At 41.7% G+C, this 18,793-nt stretch overlaps 1 protein-coding gene across 12 annotated transcripts in view; it reads right to left on the bottom strand.

The window, feature by feature from the left end:
• Positions 1-4,064: 4,064 nt before the first annotated feature.
• Positions 4,065-18,793, bottom strand: part of ZNF362 (zinc finger protein 362) — a 984,218-nt gene continuing 969,489 nt past the window's right edge. For all 12 annotated transcript variants that reach the window (XM_044063254.1, XM_044063249.1, XM_044063257.1 and 9 more), the window contains one exon: positions 4,065-9,543. In XM_044063254.1, coding sequence (XP_043919189.1) covers positions 9,427-9,543 — 117 coding nt within the window. In that variant the 3' untranslated portion in view covers positions 4,065-9,426. The remainder of the gene's footprint in view (positions 9,544-18,793) is intronic.

Genomic DNA, 18,793 nt, shown 5'->3' with positions numbered 1-18,793 from the left:
AAAGTAGCATTGATCATTGAAATCGCTACACCCAGTGACTACAGTGTCTTGCATACAGACGGACACAAAGTCATAAAATATCAAGATTTGCAGGCAGAAATAAGAGCAATGTGGAAGAAAGATACCCAGACAGTTCCAACAGCAGTAGGTACAACGTGTCTTATAAAAAAAAATCTACAATCATTTTTAGATGTAGAATAGTTGTGTAAAATTGTACCATAACCATAGATGTCATTCTCTTCCATGTTGCAGTATTCTTAGTATAGGATTCCCCGGCTCAGGCGACCCGAACGCCGGCTCCTATACAGAAACTTAAGCTTGGTTGCTGTAGGTGCGTGGGTCGTCATGTCGGGCCATAAACCAGGGACTTTAAATGCGACGTCTGCACGCACAGACCTCAGAACTTGAAGGCCAGTCACAGTCCCAAACAGAGTAACAAGTGATGTCAGGCAGAAGTGTCAAGTGTCATATGCTGGCTAGTTTGCTCTTGGTGAAGGATAGAGCTTCCTAGTGCCTAAGAGTTATGTCCATAGTCCAAACTAAATACATGGGGTTGGAGGGCGGAAAGGAATACTTCAACATGGAAGAGAAGGACATCTATGGTTATGGTAAGATTTTACACAACTATTCTATATCCTTCTATTCCTATGTTGCACTATTCTTAGTGTGGGAGAGTACCACAGCTTACTTAGAGGGAAGGGTGGAGGTAGAAGTGGAAGATTCCAGAACCCCCTGCAGGATTGCTCTAGCAAAGCCTGCCCTGGCTCTGGAGACGTAGTCCAATTTGTAGTGTTTGGTGACGGTATGAACTGTGGACCAGGTGGCTGCTTCCAGAATGGATGCTGTGTCCAGCCCTTTGAGGAAGGCTTTGAAAGTAGCCATGCCTCTGGTGGAGTGAGCTCTCAGCCCTTGGGATAAGTGCTTGCCATGGTGTGAGTAGCAGAAGGAAATGGATTTTCTGATCCAACATGAAACAGTTTGGAGACTGCCTTGCCCAGAGCCCTGGGATGGAAGGAGACAAATATAGTTGGTTAGATTTTTTGAAGGGCTTAGTTTGGTCTAGGTAGAATCTAAGTTGTTTGTGTACATCCAGGGAATGGAAAATCCTCTAACTATTGTTGGTTGGACACAGGAAGAAGGTAGGTAGGTGAATGGACTGATTTAAGGACAGTTCATTGACCACTTTAGGCATGAAGGAAGGGTTAGTGCATAGGGTCACCCAATCCTTGTGAAAGGTAATGTAGGGGGCAGGCCATGAGAGCCTGTAACTCTGACACTCTCCTAGCAGAAGTAATGGCCACCAGGATTACAGTCTTCCTTATACACATTTGAAGCGTAGCAGTGTTAGCTGGCTTAAAAGGGGCCAGTGCTAGTTTTTCCAGAACAAAGTTGAGGTCCCAGGGTGGAGGTATGGGTTTTCTAGGTGGTCTGATTTGCAAGACCCCTCTCAGGAAAAGTTTTACATCCAGCCTGGATAGCAAAGGGGGATCTAGAGGTAGGCAAGCTGAAATGGCTGAAAGGTGGGCTTTCACTGAAGAGTAGGAAAGGCCATCCTTAATGAGTTCACACACATAAGCAAGGACTAGGGATGGGTCTGCCTGGCTGGGGTCCCTATCCTTATGTAGACACCATTTGTAGAATCTCTCCCATTTTGATAAATATTTCCTAGTAGCAGGTTTCCCGGCCTCCTTCAGGACTGCAAGCACGTCCTCTGAAAGGGATTAGAAGTACATCACCCAGAGTATTAGGCCTAACATCTGTTGGTGAGGGTGAATTAGAATTCCCTTTTGTTGTGTGAGTAGGTCTACCTTGTGGGGTAACTTGTGGTGATTGCCCTTGGCTAATGACAGAAGTAGAGGGAACCAGTGTTGCCTTGGCCAGTAGGGGAGTCACCAGCAATATTTTTGGTTCATCCTTCCTGATTTTCAGTGGGACCTTTTGGATTAGTGGGAAGGGTGGAAAAGCGTACAGAAACAGTCCCTTCCATGGAATGCTGAAGGCATCCACCCTCCAGGCAAGTGGAGAGTGATCCTTGGTACAGAATTTGTTCAACTGTCTGTTCTGGGGAAGGCAAACAGATGCACTTGAGGTGTGCCCCACTAGTGGACAATGTCTAGAAAGTTTTCCCTGTTCAACATCCACTTGTGCTGTAGAGGGGATGTTCTGCTGAGAATATCCACTTTGTTTGTTGTCCTGAGAGGGGATGTAGGAGGCCTGCAGGGTCAAGTTGTGTCTGGAGGTGAGGTCTCAAATTTGTACAGTTATCCTGCAAAGGAGGTAAGCTCTGGTCCGTCCTTGTTTGTTGAGATACCACATTACTGTGGTGCTGTCTGTGAATATTTGAAGGGGGTCTGGTTGGAGAATAGGAAGAAAAGCCTCCAGGGCCAGAAGAGCTGCAGTCATTTCCCTTACACTGATATGCTTCTTTTGAAGGGAGGGATTCCATGCCTCTTGTACCCTGAAACCTTTCCAGGTGGCTCCCCACCCTAGGTCTGATGCATCTGCATGCATGAGTTAGGCTGGGTAGGGGATTTGAAGTGGTAGTCCCGAGATGTAAAGGATTTGCTGAATCCACCACCTTAGTTCTGTTTTGAGACAGGGTAGAATGGGAATTAGTTGCTCTAGGGAGTGTTGGTGTTGTGACCACATGTTTTTCAGGTACCAATGGAACTTCCACATGTGCATTCTTGCTAAGGGAAGCATAGGGAAGATAGCCAGTTCATCAGATTCTTTTTGATTTATAGGAGCAATAGCTAGAATATGAGCTCACACCATTCTTTCTGTCATCATTCACAGCACATGAACATAGGTGGGGATGGGATGGTCGACTGCTAAACCATGTGATCTGCACAAGAACTCCACTCTCACTTCACCACGACTGATTGGTTTACTATGTACAAGACTGCAGTCCATGTCCTAATCCGCTTGTCTATCACATGCTTTCCTTTGCCATCAATGGTGAACAATATTGTGAAGTACTACAACAAACCCCACTAACCACCCTTAACAGAGATGGTCACAGCTGCAGACAGACTTGGGGACAATAAGTCAAAGCCACTTTGCAATCAGCAACAAATCAATAGAGTACATCCTTATGGTCATTGTCAGAGGAAAGCAAAAGGGCATCATATGCAGATAATAGGTGCCACCTCTAGGTCTCCAAACTGACCACCTTCCTAACACACTCATGGATAACACATCCATGAAAAGAACTGGTGACAAGGAGAACCCTTAATGAAGCTTGCCATACCCAGCATGAACATATTCAACAGAATGGCAAAAATTCTGAAGCAAACCTTCATGGTACTCATACAGGGAGTGTGTATTACACAGCCTTTTTCCTAGCACTTCAGAGGAATCCCAAACACAGCACATGCTCACTGGATTTTGATCTTGCAAAGAAAATGGGGAGGTGAATGGACTGACTCCAGGACAGTTCTGAGACCACTTTTAGGAAGAAAACAGGGTTAATCCCTTGGGTCACCTGACTTCGAGAAAGAGCAAGTAGCGTATCCATACATCAGGGTCTGTAGTTACAAGTTGTAGGTTGATGTAACATCTACCATGAAAAGCATCCTTGAAGAGACAAGTGTCATGTTTGCTAAGCCATGTGGTCTGAACTGAGAACCCTGTCTGTCATGAAGTTCAAGTTCCAAAGAAGAAACCAGATCTTCGAAGGAACACAGCAATCTAGAATCTCCTAATGTGGTGCTTCATACACCTGAGCTGGTCCACAAAACTGGAGTTCATAAGTCTGTGGAGTGTAGATATGACAGAAGCATGTATCCAAATAGGAGAGAATCACCTGCAAACTCTACTCCTAATGAGGGAGGTATTTCCCACATTTAACAATGTAAGCAATATAAGATATACACCCCCTCGTCCATGGACATTCAAATTTGTTTTTTCAACTGATGCCAGGCATTCTGGGATGTCCAATTCATAGGATTTGAGATAGCAACCCATGAAACTGATGCAACAGTAAAGATAGCTAGAATAAACCAGTGGTGTTCAAAGATGAAACTCAAAAGCTCCCTGTCCAGTAAGGAACACAAAACTTATAGTAAGATACAGAAATGGGTTTAATATCTTCCTAAATGAACAGTAATCCAGTTTTCTGACAAAAAACATTAACAGCATTTGTATGCTTGTGATAAAGTATTATGTAAGGTCCAAGACATGAAAAGAAATAAAATTCATATAAGTAAGAGTTAAGCACCTGGGAGCCCTAAAAAATACTACTTCACACATTAGCTTGCCTGTGTTGCTGTTAAAACTGCAGCAGACACTGATGTGGTTCTAAGCTTCTAATATATTCAAAAACTGCTCATTCTCTGTCACTATACTCAGCTAAAAAGGCAACTTTTATATATATCATTGACAGTGCCCTCAGATGGAATATTTCAGATCTGTTAACAGCAGTAAAATATTATAAAGCTTCTAGAGATAATCCAGCTCATGTACACACACACACACACGTGACAATTTTCTATTTATGGAGTTGTCTAGCATCATATTCCAGCAACACTGGTATGTTCTCTAACAAAGAAATGTGCAAAAATGTGAGATGATTTGGACCACAACTGTTTATCTAGCATACATTATACAATTATCAGTTCATCAGCAAACCCCCAAATATAATGGGGAGAATCCTTCACCAGAAGTATGCAGTCCCTCCATCATACATATACAAATACATACAATGTAAAGCTTATATTACACAGAAACACTGCATTTACTCTGAGACAACTTACAGCAAGCTGCAATGTGCTGGAATTCCACTGTATGGAAACAAAACCTACAATGAATCTACTGATGCCAGTGCAACTTTAATACCCATTTGTTAACTAGTTAGGCCCACTAGGCACACAGTCCATTTTCAGGTACGACCCAGGAGCAATGTCTAAGTGAATGGCTCAAGGTGACACAGTAAGCAAAGGAGGGTTAAGGGAATCGAACCCTACACCAGAGGAGCTACAGCTCACAACCTTAACCACTACACAAACTACAAAATGAGTGTGCTCAGTTCCATATGCAATTAGTCCAAAGGTTACTGGGGAATAAAGTCCACAAAGCCCATCGGTGCAACAATTTTAAATATGTTTCAGTCACAGAGACAGATAGAGATAGCCACTGCTAGTACAATGATTTCACTTCTACTACAACAATAAACAGATGAGCAACTGAGAGCATTCTGACAAGCAACAGGTTAATAATGCCTTTAGCAAACTACAGGTTTTAGGACACAAAACGTGCAAAGCATAGTCTTTTTTTACAATTTGACAAGACAGTGGCAACAAATATGAGGACAAGTAAGTCAATAAAATCAGAGGGCACATAACAATGAAATGGTTGCCTTTTGTTTTTTTTTTTTAGTTGATCACTTCAAAAATTTACAAACCAGAGCTTAAGACAAGGTGTTAAAATAATCATTTAAAAATATGGTCTGTGGCCTAATTATGGAAGCAACGTATGTTATTCTTCACATGACAGAAGATGGCTGAAGTTAGCAGGAAAGATGAGTAAACAATACTGTCTGATCATGTAAGCAATAAAAAGACTGCTCTCTGAGTTGCTCCTCACAGAAAATAAATGTATATCATATGAATGTATTCACTCCCAAAACTCAAAGCAAAATTTTTGAAGTCGTCTGCATAAACATGCTATCAACTTAAATTTTCCACCAGATATGACTCCTGCATTATGCTTCAGAGCTTTAGCTAGGAATATGACAAAGGGTCCAGATGCCCTGGACACAAATTCTAAGGGGGTACAATCGACAATGCCCATAGGCCAGACAAGTACCAGAAATCTATTTCTGGCACTCATCCAGTATTGGCAGGCCAGCAATCATTAATTTAAATAGCCGCAGCTGCTTAAATGAATGAATCAGTTTATGTCAGGCTCCTTCTCTATAAGTGTAGCAAATACTACTGTATAAAGCATGGAGAAGCCTTATGTGTCTTGTTCTCACCTTTGGTTTCTCAGAGTGCCAGTCTCAGGGGCAGGGCACAAATTTTCCTAGCTTCTGCTCTGCTGTGCTTGTTCTGGTACTTAAGCAGTATTGCTGCCTAATAATCACCTATGTTTCAAATAAGATTAGTGCTGTTTCTCATTATATTCTTGCCTCATTAGGAAGACACTCCCCTAAAGTATAAAGAAGCTTTGCTGGGTTTAGTATACCTCCTTGCTTCTACTACAAGTCTCTTGAGACTGGTTATGAACCATAAAAAATTTTACTACATTTCTGAAGACCCTGCAAAATGCTAAATGATGCTTCCAGTACACACCCAGAAATCAATTACACTCCACATGTGTAAAAATGGAAAAGGCTTTTTAAAAGTACATTCCATGCACAGCTCACTCTTAACCTTGCTTACTTACACACTTCCGAGTTTTCCTAGAAGACAGAACTTTCACAAAAACTTCTTTCACCGACCTCTAGCCAATAAGAAGGTATGTAAGCAATTTAAATATCCGATGCACCCTAGTGTCATCCTCACATCATATATGAAGTTTGTTCTAAGCCGCTACATTACCCCTTACCCTACCCCTTTCTCTAGAGCATTAGCCTTCAAAACCTCCCTATTTCAGTGAGTATGAAGTGCTTTGAACATGCTTGAGAATTGCAATAAAGATGCAGAGAGCAGATAAACAATGTCAACGTGAGGTGAGTGAATGTGTGTTAACAGTAGTTTCAAGCTTAGCTAACCGTTAGTGAGCAGGCTTACTTACTGGCAACAACTGTTTAAAAGTATAACAACAAACTCATTGATTAAAAATACATTACAGTAACATGTTAAAGTGCTTTGTAAGGAAGGCTCTATGTTTCCCTCCTCACCTCCCTATCTTACATAATGATAAGAGACAGGGTCAGGTAAAAAAAAAAGTTACAATACAAAACAACAGTGTATCCCAAAATGCAAGCTTAAGGTAATATCTTTCTGCAATTTCCATATGTACTACTAACGAGTCAGATACTAACATATGCAGAAACACAGTACATGTTCAAAACACTTCAGTCACTCCCCCAACCTTTCTGAAGAGGCACAGCACACAGACTGAGTGCCAAATGTTATTTTTAATTACTTTAGGAAGAAGTTATTTTAACTGCCTAGTATGTGTGTGCCAGTCTCTTTAACATATTTGTTTTATTTCTATCCCTTTCTCTCTATATCAGAGTTGACTGTTTGGGGGAATGTGGTAGGGGAGAATGACTGAGGGGGGGGGGCAGATGTTTCTAAAGGCTGCTTCCAGTGTGGAATGGTTTTCGGTGTTTGCAGTCTGTAGTTTACAGAGAAGGCATTAAACTAATTAAAAGTGTTTCTGTGTTATATATTTATCTTCTTTTATGTCTCTAACACTAAAATACATATAGCTATATATAAAAGTAAAAAATATAACAGCTTAATGACTGGATAAAGAGCTCTCTTTGCTGTTCTACTTTGGGAAAGAATCTAGTTAGCACCAAAAGAATCTGCATTCATACTAATTTAACTAGTTACACAATATAGACACTGGTTAACTGCAGATCTCACATAAATTAAAAAAAGATGATACATTTTCAGGTCTTGAAAAGAAAAAGCCCCTCTTTCAGTTTCTGTCTTTCTGCATGAATGTCCTTCCTCATTTACAAGACATGCTTTATACCCACATCTAAGTTACCATATGAGAGGAGAATAACGTAAGACAGTCCACAATGGAGTTCATAGCTAAGATGTCACAAGGCCTGTCAACATGACATGTATAAATATGGCACAACCTGAACAGTCCAGGATATGGTGTAGTTTCAGCCACTGATGAATCACAGACAGCCTCTGTTCACTCACAATTCTAAATCCATGATCTATATACTGAGCTTTTATGAGCCCACTGCCTTTGACATCAGTGTTACATGCTTTTTATAGACCTTGCAGCAAGCCAGTAAGCAGTGCTGTAGTGAAACATCTAATGCAATATGACTGCTTAAGGAGTCAAGTCCCAGCAGGCCAGAGAAGACCAACATAATTACATCTCCAAAATACTATTCATCTTATCTTTAACATGCCTAGCGTGACCTATCCAATCCCCTTCCTGAATAAAGTTTCTCTGAAACACCTGTAACAGGAATGCTGGCACCAGTGTCACACAGCATACTTACTGTACAACCCACTGTGTGATTATTTGTTTTCTCCTTACACTTTTACAGTACAAGTTATAGTACATCATGGTTAAAAGACAATGGACAAAAAGTGAGATGGGGAAGGTGCTGAGAGAGATGACAGAACTTGACACTTCAAAAGAAAAGTTAACTAAAATGTATGGCAGACCTGCTAGCAGTATATAATAAGGGATATGGCACACAGCTAAATTAGCAAAACAAAGAGGATGGAAAGCCATAAACCATCTGGTAAATAAAAGAAGCACACTATGTAAGGCAATGCACACAAATGGGGTAAAACCAGTCATCTCTTCTGCTAATGCATTCCATGTTTCTAGCTATGCCATCTTATTAGCAGAAAAGTGTCAACAGACAAATCTTGCCCCATTGACTACACTAAAGCCTACTGTATGCTGCTTTCCATGAGGCAAATGCATATACTGTTCAAAAGACATCAATTCTTCCTAGCACTGCAGGAGTATCCTGAAATGAAGAGGTACATACTGAAATGAAAGTACATGTGAAAAATCTTCACAAGCACTACACTAAAGAAAGTGCTACGTAAAGTGCAAGATGGCAGTATGACAAGGGTTCAAAGAGGCAGCTTTTAAGAGACTGACAAACCTAGCTACGTAAATTAGTATGCTTCGTATGTGAAGCATGAAAAAATAATGTCAGCTAGGAAAATGGGTGTTCATACTATGGCCTGCCTGTAGAAGCTCTGAATCATTCATGGATGTAACCGTCCTTTAAGTAAACAGTATCCAATTGCAGTAACAAGTTTATGTATTAACTGATCTTAAATAGATTTTTGTGTCTCCCAAAAAGTAAAACAGACATTAACAAGACAGCAAGTCTTAAAAAAAAAAGACAAGTATATATATATATATATATATATATATATATATATATCTTATGAAGACCTGCAGTTGTAGCGTTTCTATAGCTGCCTGAGAAGGAGCCAGTTTTATAACTTCTGCTAAACAAGCAGTACCAACCTCCTCAGCAAATAAATACTTTTTTTAAAAAAATGGGACTAAAAGTGCTCTGAAAACATCTTTGGATGCCATTCAAGTGTCAGAAAATCTTCACTCTAAAAAGCTGTAACAAGCATGGTCCAGTATTCTTGAGGGACCATGTTACTATTCTTCAAAACTAAAACTTAAAAAAAATGTTGTTTTCAGGCATGAACTTTGACACTGGAACAAAATTAATGAACAGGGTATGTTGGTGTGTTGGTGTTAAGAGGAATGTCAGTTCTGCAGGAATTCCCAGGTCTCACTATTCTATATGAGAGAAATTCGAACTGGAATGCCAGGCGATTCTGTTCTTTGAGGCGACTGATGAGTCACAAGATGTTCCACAACTGTATGTTTAGACATGTGCTTCATTAGATAAGTTTCCTAAAAGGAAATAAAAAAGCAGACCATTAATAGCAGTTCAGATGTCATCAGAAAAGTGATAGTTTCTCACAATCTATGTTTAGACATGTGCTTCATTAGATAAGTTTCCTAAAAGGAAATAAAAAAGCAGACCATTAATAGCAGTTCAGATGTCATCAGAAAAGTGACAGTTTCTCACAATCTGGACAACCACTCATTCACCACAGTTCTAGACATATTACCATAAAAATGCATCACCCATATTAAAGTAAGCAAAACTGTACATGCTCTTACAAGGAATTTGCATAGTGTTACTTTGAAAAATAATTACTAGCTTTCTCATCCTAATCTATATCCATACTCCATACACTTCTACCAAATTAATCCCAGGTCTAAATTTTCTCTGTCTGGACAATTTTCATAAGTATTAAGTTACAGTCTGCCACCATAGGGCAGATCTAAGCTAGAATAAATGACTCTACCACAACTACGCCAATCTTTGCAACTCATTGGTAGTGAAAACAGGCACACACAAACTAAAAAACAAGTAAATGCACTTAAATGAAAATGAACAGCAACATGGTCTGAAAAAGAAATCAAAATATAGACTAATAAAAATAACATGTACATCATCTTAAGGCTTAAAGGAAAGAGGCAGAAGGGTGATAAGAGAAACAGTGAGGTACTTTAATGCAATTTTGAGAGTCCAAGAGGAAACTAAAAAAAAATAAAAATGTGGCAATAATATAATATGTAATACACGCATACACAAAAACACATTCACATACACATGTACATGCAAACATGAAACTACATGGCACAGTCTGATGAAACAAGGAAATATTTCACAGAAAGGTGATGGATGACTAGAACCAACTTACTAATGTAGTAATCTCAAAATCTGTACATGAAAGCACGGGATCAAGTCCTTACGAAAACGTGGGAGGGGGAGGGGATATGTTGTTGGGTAATATAAAATGTGGGAGGGGGAGGGGATATATTGTTGTGTAATATAAAACTTTCCATCAGTCAATAAAAAAACTGTCAGTCTATGTTATCTGCATGATCATTAATAGTTATCAGGGACTATTTCTCATTTATTATACCACTACTGATCTCACTAGCAGCGACTCAAGCCTCAGGGAAGCTTCCTTAAGAAAGACAATGTTGTGATGCTTTTCCAGCAAACTCCAATGGCAACTGACTAGCTCAAACTTGAGATGGACTAACTAATACCCATTAATGGCACATTTGACATGAGGAGCCAACTGCATTGTTTGGGGGGGGGGGGGTTAAAGGAGATGTCCAACTTTAGGTTTGGGGGCTGAGACCTTACTTTTCAGTGCAGGTAGAAGAGGAAAGGTACCAAAACAAAATTAAATTATAACTTTACAGCCGCTAGTCAGCAGTAAGTTGACCTCTGGAGAATACGTATTTGAAGGTGGCCATATGGGACTAAACAATTTTACTGCTATCAACCTTGAAGGGGAAAAAGAAGCATGTCCACAACCATCTGTGTAACGCTTCCCAAAATGCCAAATCACTGAGCTCCGGACACTTCAAAGGAAACAGTTGCAGATAGGCAAGCCAGGACTTCTTCCCTCTCCACCTCCCAATTTCTCAGGGACCAGAAAAATGTGAAAGCGGGACCCTCCTTCAAGTTTCCTCCCTCTAGAACATTTATAGCTTCCTTGAATGGGATGGAGTTTAAGAGAAAATACAGTTGTGTACCTACCATAAATGTAGATGTTTGAGTGTATTCACTGTTGCAGTCATTACTCTTGCTACCCGCAGTCGGCCTGAATTCAAAAGTCCTGGTCCGGCGTCGGTTGCTGTCGCCTCTTCCCTGACGTCAGTGCGCCAGGGGTATAAAAGATGCAGCCGATGCCATTTTCTTCAGTTTTTCTTGCCCCAGATGTCAGGTGCCCCCAAAAGGGTAGGCTAAATATATTTTGCCAGTAAACATACATGCAGTAAAGAAACATTTCCTTCATCTACAAGCAAATACACCACATAGGTTGTATAGAATAGAGAAGTACAGATAAACCCCAGCAAAAGAAAGGGGGACGGAAGGAGGGTAACCTGGACTGCAACAGTGAATACACTCGAACATCTACATTTATGGTAGGTACACAACTGTACTATGTTCATCGTGTTTCACTGTTGCAGTCATTACTCTTGGGTTGAATCCCAAAGCTGAGGATGGGTGGCTGAGCTTAATAGGATTAGGAGAGGCTAAGAGGCCCTGCAGCACTGCAGTGGCAAAGCCTGATCTGGATTTAGAGTAAAGAGGTAAGTGGTAGTGCTTTGTAAAAGTGTGCACTGAACTCCAAGTTGCAGCCTCTAAGATGTCTTTGGTTGGTACTCCTCTGAGGAAGGCTGCTGAAGTGGCTGCTGCTCTGGTAGAATGAGGCCTAATGCCCTTCACTGATTTGCCATGCTGAGAATAGCAGAAACGGATGCAATGACCTATCCATTTAGAAATAGTCTGTTTTGAGATAGCCTTTCCTTGTGATCCTGCAGCATATGGCACTAAAAGTTGCTCTGTCTTTCTGAAAGCTTTAGTTCTGTCCAAGTAGAAGCGTAGTTACCTGTGTATATCCAAAGAATGCAGAATTTTCTCACCCTTGTTCTGTGGATATGGATAAAAGATAGGCAAGTGAATGGTTTGGTTGAGGGCCACACTGGACACCACCTTAGGCATAAATGTTGGGTTTGTCCTCAGAGAAACCATGTCTGGATGAAAAATGATAAAAGGTTCCACAGCTATGAGTGCTTGTAACTCCGAGACTCGTCTTGCAGAGGTTATTGCTAGGAGCAGAGCTATTTTCCAGGATAAGAATTTTATATCAGCTGTTGAGGCTGGCTCAAAGGGAGGCAGTGTGAGTTTTTCCAAGACATAATTGAGGTCCCATGCCGGAATTGGTGCTCTCCTTGGAGGCCTTATGTTTTTGGCCCCTCTGAGGTACTGCCTTATTAAAGGATGAGAAAAGATAGGTGGTTCTGTATTGTAATGGGCTGAAATGGCAGAGGCACGAATCCTAATTGATGAAAAGGAAAGGCCTTTGTCCAGCAACTCAGTTAGGTATTGTAGAATCTAAGGAATATTTGGTACATACGTGTCAATACCTTGTTCCTGGTTCCAAGCGCAGAATCTCTTCCATTTTTCTGCATAAGATTTTCTGGTACTGGGCCTCCTGGCCTCCAAGGTAACATCCATAACAGCTTTTGAAAGAGGGGTGTTTTGAATGGCTACATTATCCGCCATGCTGCCAGATTTAAGGTCCTGAGTTGGCTATGCAGGATCTGATTGTTTTGTTGGGTCAGCAAGTGTAAAGTTTGAGGCAATATCCAAGCTGGACCTTGAGACAAGCTCTTTAGGATTGCGTACCAGTGCTGGTGTGGCCAGTCTGGTGCAATCAGTATCATTTTTGGCTTCTCTTGTCTGACCTTTAGGAGTACCTTGGGAAGGAGAGGCAGTGGAGGAAAGGCATATACTGTTAGGTTTTCCCAGCTGAAGGATAGAGCGTCCACTCTCCATGTTTGTTTGTGATAAATCCTTGTGCAAAATCTCTGTAATTGGCATTTGTGAGGGAGGCAAATAGATCTATGTCTGGGCATCCCCATTTCCTTATTATCATGCTGAAGACTTGTGGATCCAGTTTCCACTCATGGGGATCCATGAGGTTTCTGCTTAGTTCATCTGCCAGAGTATTTGTTTTTCCTGACAGGAATTGTGTTTGCAGGTAAACTTGATAAGTTAATGCTGTGTCCCACAAGGTCACTGCTTGTCTGCAGAGGGGGTAGGAATGTGTGCCTCCCTGCTTGTTTATATACCATATGACCGTAGTATTGTCCGTCTTTATCAGTAGTTGTCCTGGATGAAGTAGATCCTTGAAAGCTGTCAGGGCATTCTAAACCGCTAGCATCTCTTTTTGATTGATATGAAGATGCATCTGGCTTGCAGGCCATGTGCCCTGAATACATTTTCCTGCCATATGGGCCCCCCAGGCATAATCTGAGGCACCGTTGTCAGTGTCTGTCTGGCTGTGGGTAAAATGAATGGCAGACCCTGGTTGTGGTGACAGGCCTATGCCCACCATCGAAACTCCAGTTGCAGGCAGGGAATGAGGGTAATTACCGTCTCCAGGCTGTGGCAATGCTGAGTCCAAACACTTTTTAGATACCATTGTAGTTTCCTCATATGCAGTCTGGCATATGGAATTAGTAGAATGCAGGATGCCATGAAGCCCAAGGCCTGCAGGATTTTCCTTGCAGATAACTGGGTCTTTGTTGCCAACTTTTTGAAGTAAGAAGTCAGTTGCCTTTGCTTGTCTGGCGTGAGATAAGCCATCTGGGCAGTTGTATTTAAGCTTGCACCCAGGAATATTATCTCTTGAGAGGGTACTAGTTTTGATTTCTTTTCATTTACTGTGTATCCTAGGCAAATTAGTAAACGCCAGATGCTTTAGAAGAATGTCTTTGTTCTCTGCTTGAATAAGGCAGTCGTCCAAGTAGGGATATATTTGAATTCCTCTTTGTCTGCAAAATGCAATTACTGGTGCCAGGCATTTTGTGAAGACCCTGGGCGCAGTAGATAAGCCAAAGGGCAGAGCAGAGAATTGGTAGTGCACTGAGGCAGCTATGAATCTGAGGTATCTTCTACAAGATTGTCTGATTGGGACATGCAGGTATGCCTCTTTTAGGTCCAAAGTTACGAGCCAAGCCTTCTTGCCCAGCATGGGCAGTAGCTGCTGTAGAGTCAACATCTTGAATTTTGGAACCTCCAGAAAAGTGTTTAGTATAGACAGGTCCAGTATTGGTCTCCAGGTTTTGTCCTTTCTGGGCACCAAGAAAAGTCTAGAGTAAAATCCTTGCCCCTGCTCTTGTTGTGGTACTTGTTGAATGGCCCTCATGTACATGAGGGCTACAATTTGCTTTTGTGCCTCTACCCATTGATTGTGTGGCAGGGCTGGCATACCTTTTGCCCTTGGTAGGGTGTGAAAATGGAACCTGTAGTCCTGGGACACTATGTTCAAGACCCATTTGTCTTGGGTAATCATTTGCCAATTTGGTGAAAAAAGTGCTAGTTTTCCCCCTAAGGGGGCTGCCAAAAGGAAAGTGCTTGGATCTGGCAGAGGAATGTCACTGGGACTGTTTCCTGTAAGGTTGTGATTTATCTTCTCCGCTTTTGGAGGTAGGAGCACCCCATTGTTTTGGCCTGTATGAGCCTTGGGGCTGAGATCTACCTCTGGGACATCTGTATCCGCCTCTTTGTGGCCTGTCTGACACTGGAAAGGACCAATTTTTGGAAAGCCAGTTCCTGCTAAATCTGGGTGGCTGTACCTAAAAAATCCTTAACTGTCTGCATGGATTTCGCTTTATCCTCCATTTTCTTCAACACCTCTTCTGCTTTAGCACCAAACAAAGTATCATGCTGTAATGCACCATCTAATAATTTTGCTTTAACATGATCAGGTAGATTCTGTTCCTTTAACCAAGAATGCCTTCTAATAACAGAACCTGTAACAGCGACCCTGCAAGAGGCCTCCAGTGAATCATAACCACATTGCAAAGTATGCTTTCCCACTTGTTCAGCTGCATGCAATAAATCCTGCATTTCCTTGTTCTCTGAACATTCAGAATTTGCCAACATTTTCTGTTTAAGCAGTGACATTAAGTATTGCTGATATTTAAGCATATGAAACTGACAATTTAAAGCCCTTACAGCCAAGGTAGCAGAAGTGTAAACTTTTTCCCCCCATCTGTCCAGTGCCCTAGAATCCCTATCAGAGGAGACAGGATTTTTTGCAGTGGAAGCTTTGACCCCTTTGGGACCCTGAGATACAGTTTCTGGGTCAGCAGTGGGGTTTTCATATAGGAATTTATGAGAATCTGGGACCCTGTAGTATCTGTCAGGCTTAGCAGGTGCAGGAGGTAAAGAGTCAGGGGGCATGCCGGACTCTGAAAATACATCATCTACAATGTGTAGAACAGGTGTAATAGCAAGGGGTCTGTGCTGAGGTAGTAGCAGAAAGTCTCTGAGCCTTTTCTTAGATTCTGAGTAATCTTGGCTCTCCCAGTGGAAATGCTCCCTCATGGTATGCAGGGTTTCCCCAAAAGAGTAATCCTCAGGAGGAGAGGCTGAAGGAATGGATTCTTCAGCATCAGAATCCTCATAGGGAGGAATAGAATAACCCTGTTCAGAAGAGGAATCAGAAGAAATAGAAACCTGATCAGAAGAATCATATTCTGTCTCTTGCCTAGGCCTCTTATCAGGAGGGGGATGGGAACCCCTGATCAAAGTAATTAGGTCTTCGGCCATTTTAAGCATCTGTTTTTTAGGCATGGAAGTCTGAGTAGGAGAATGCTGTACTGGTTTCTTTGTCTTTAGAGCTGCTTTAGTCTTTGTCTTTGAAGCTGAAGATGGTTTAACATATAACTGTGTAGGTCTGAAGACATCCTCAGAAGCCGATGCCTGCTCAGCGGCTCCGGACCCATCTGAGGGAATGATTTCTGAGTGTCCAATACCTTGAGTATCCAGAGGCCCAGTCGGCTCCACGTGGGAGTCGGAAGCGGCCTGTAGCTCTGAAGTAGCGGGTGCCAGGGGCTGCGAAAGCGCCTCACTGAGAACTGGCGAACCTGTAACTGGCATAACGGAGGCCTCATCGTCGGTTTTGGACCTCGGATGCCTATCCTTTTCCTTGTCCTTGTGTTTTTTGTAAACTCCGGTCGTTGGCTGTTCCAACGGCATTATATAATTAAACCTTCGGCCAAAGTAATGAAATGCAAAATCGAACCGACGCTTAATAGTGCGTTGGTTAAATCTGGCACAAAACCAACAGCTAGCAACGTTGTGGTCAGGGCCTAGGCAAGGAATACAGTAAGAGTGAAAATCCTTATGAGGTATTTGCTTCCCACAAGAAATACAATTGTTAACTTTTTCTGACATCGGTCTGGAGCAAGAAAAAAGTTTCCCCAACGGGGTACTTAGCTTTAATGAAGACTTTGGTTCTGAAATTTGGATTTGAAAATCTCAGGAGTCGGCCGACCGGCACTTGAGAACTGCTTTTGCTTCGGGCACTGCGCGGCAAGAAAGACTGAAGAAAATGGCGTCAGCTGCATCTTTTATACCCCTGGCGCACTGACGTCAGGGAAGAGGCGACAGCAACTGATGCCGGACCAGGACTTTGGAATTCAGGCCGACTGCGGGTAGCCTGCCAGCAGGATAACCCAAGAGTAATGACTGCAACAGTGAAACACGAACATCCAGACACTTCTCTAAAACTAATTAAAGAAAGATAATGGATCAATAATCTAGAAACAACCCCAAGGTCCTACATCTCTGCAAAGATGGTCCATTTGTAACTACTTCTGCCAAACACCTCTATTCTTTTTCTTTTTGAAACCATGATAAAAAACAAATATTCAACTACTAACACACCTGCAAAAGTACAACCTCATAACTGAATTATATCATGCCTTCAGACCAAACCACTGGGTAGACAAAGTGATTCTTACGTTACATATTTAATCTGACCACGGCTGAACAGAATGGATGCTGCCATGTTCCTTTTATAAATATCTACATTGAATTATCACATTTTAAAGTACATACATTAACAGAAAAATAAACATTGTTGCATTTCAATTGTCAGTCTGAAGAAGTTCATTTGATTTGAGTGAACAAAAGCGCTCACATATTAAAGTTTTGGTTAGACTTTGGAGGTGTGGCCCTTTGTTTCTTATTTTATTACTGCACAGACAGTGACTAAAGGTGGAGGTGTCTCGATTTACATAAAAAATAAATATATCTCAAGGCTGGCCCAAATAGGACAAAGCACTTGAGCTTCTCCATGTTCAAATGACCAACGGCAAAATCCCAGACCCCTTCCTTCCAATCCAGAGGTCCCCTCTATGACCCAGGGAAACCCATAACATGTATTTAAATTTACTGGAAACACTCAGCATCCAACCCAATACCATGTTCATTGGCAACATTAATTAGCCCACTATTAACTGGGAATCATACACGACACCAAACGTACAAGCAGAGAGATTCCTGGATTTTGTAAACACAAACTCCCTGGACCAAATTGTCAATACACCAATCGAGGTGCAAATATACTGGATCTGGTCTTCACTAATATGGGAGTGTGGTGCACACCCCCTAATGTAATGTCTTCTCTGATAAGGTCAGACCACAAAATGGTCTCCTTTGAGGTAAAAATAAAACCTGGAACCAGAGCTAACCCTGGAATATTCAGGAACTACTCTAAGGCTGACATCATACTATTAAGTGATAACCTGGAAAAGTTTCAAGCCTCCATAAACCTTGAGAACACTGCTGCCTACACGGAATTGTTCACAGGAACCCTATAAAACATGTTGATAGCTGCACAGAGGCAGCTGTACCCACCAGGAAAAGTTACAGAACTAACTCAAAAAACAAACCACCCTGGTGGAATCACAACATCAGTAGGCCGTACAACAGAAGGAAGAATGACAAAAATTAGGAGGTGCAACACCCAGCACCATAAAAACATTCTCATCAAACTAAACAAACAACTCAGAGGACAAATACAGTCTACCAATGCCAATTTTGAGGTACATTTGGCCTCCCAGGCCAAGGACAACCACAAGTCATTCTTTAGCAATGCCCGCAACCTCAAAAGCAATATACAATTGTGTGCAGAGCTCATTGTTAATGGAGCCACCTACACTGAGCCAAAAAATACAGCAAACCTTCTGGCCAACAAATTCAGCTCCAACTTTATTCCTCCTTCCCCCTCAACCTTCCCTCAGGAAATAGCATCAAATGCAACTCCCCCTACTATCAAAAGGGAACAAGTCCTTAACGCTCTCTCTAAGGCCAAGAACACTGCATCAATCGGCCCAGAGAGTATCCCAGGATGCTTTTTAAATAGCATGAAACATGACCTATCAAGCCCTCTCTCTGGAATTCCTATTTAACTGTAGCCTCCAAACAAGCCTCATAAATGGAGAACAGCAACAGTCATCCCTCTGCACAAAGCTGGACCTTCTAGATACCCTGGAAACTACAGATCCATAAGTCTCACTAGTCACATATGCAAACCTATGGAAAGAATTACCATAGAAATTATCAATAATGACATACGAAACCTCCAGACACTGGACCCAACCAAATTTGGTTTCATCAAGCACAGGTCATGCCTACACAACCTGGTGGACTTCTTTGAGAAGATCACCAAAGTAATGGATGAGGGCAAAATGGTTCACACTGCCCACC

This window comes from Protopterus annectens, chromosome 2.part1 (genome assembly GCF_019279795.1).
Source record: "Protopterus annectens isolate FY-2018-M chromosome 2.part1, PAN1.0, whole genome shotgun sequence".
Classification (NCBI taxonomy): domain Eukaryota; kingdom Metazoa; phylum Chordata; order Ceratodontiformes; family Protopteridae; genus Protopterus; species Protopterus annectens.
Note: the sequence above shows the minus strand (reverse complement) of the source record. Positions and strands in the feature narration are given on the sequence as shown.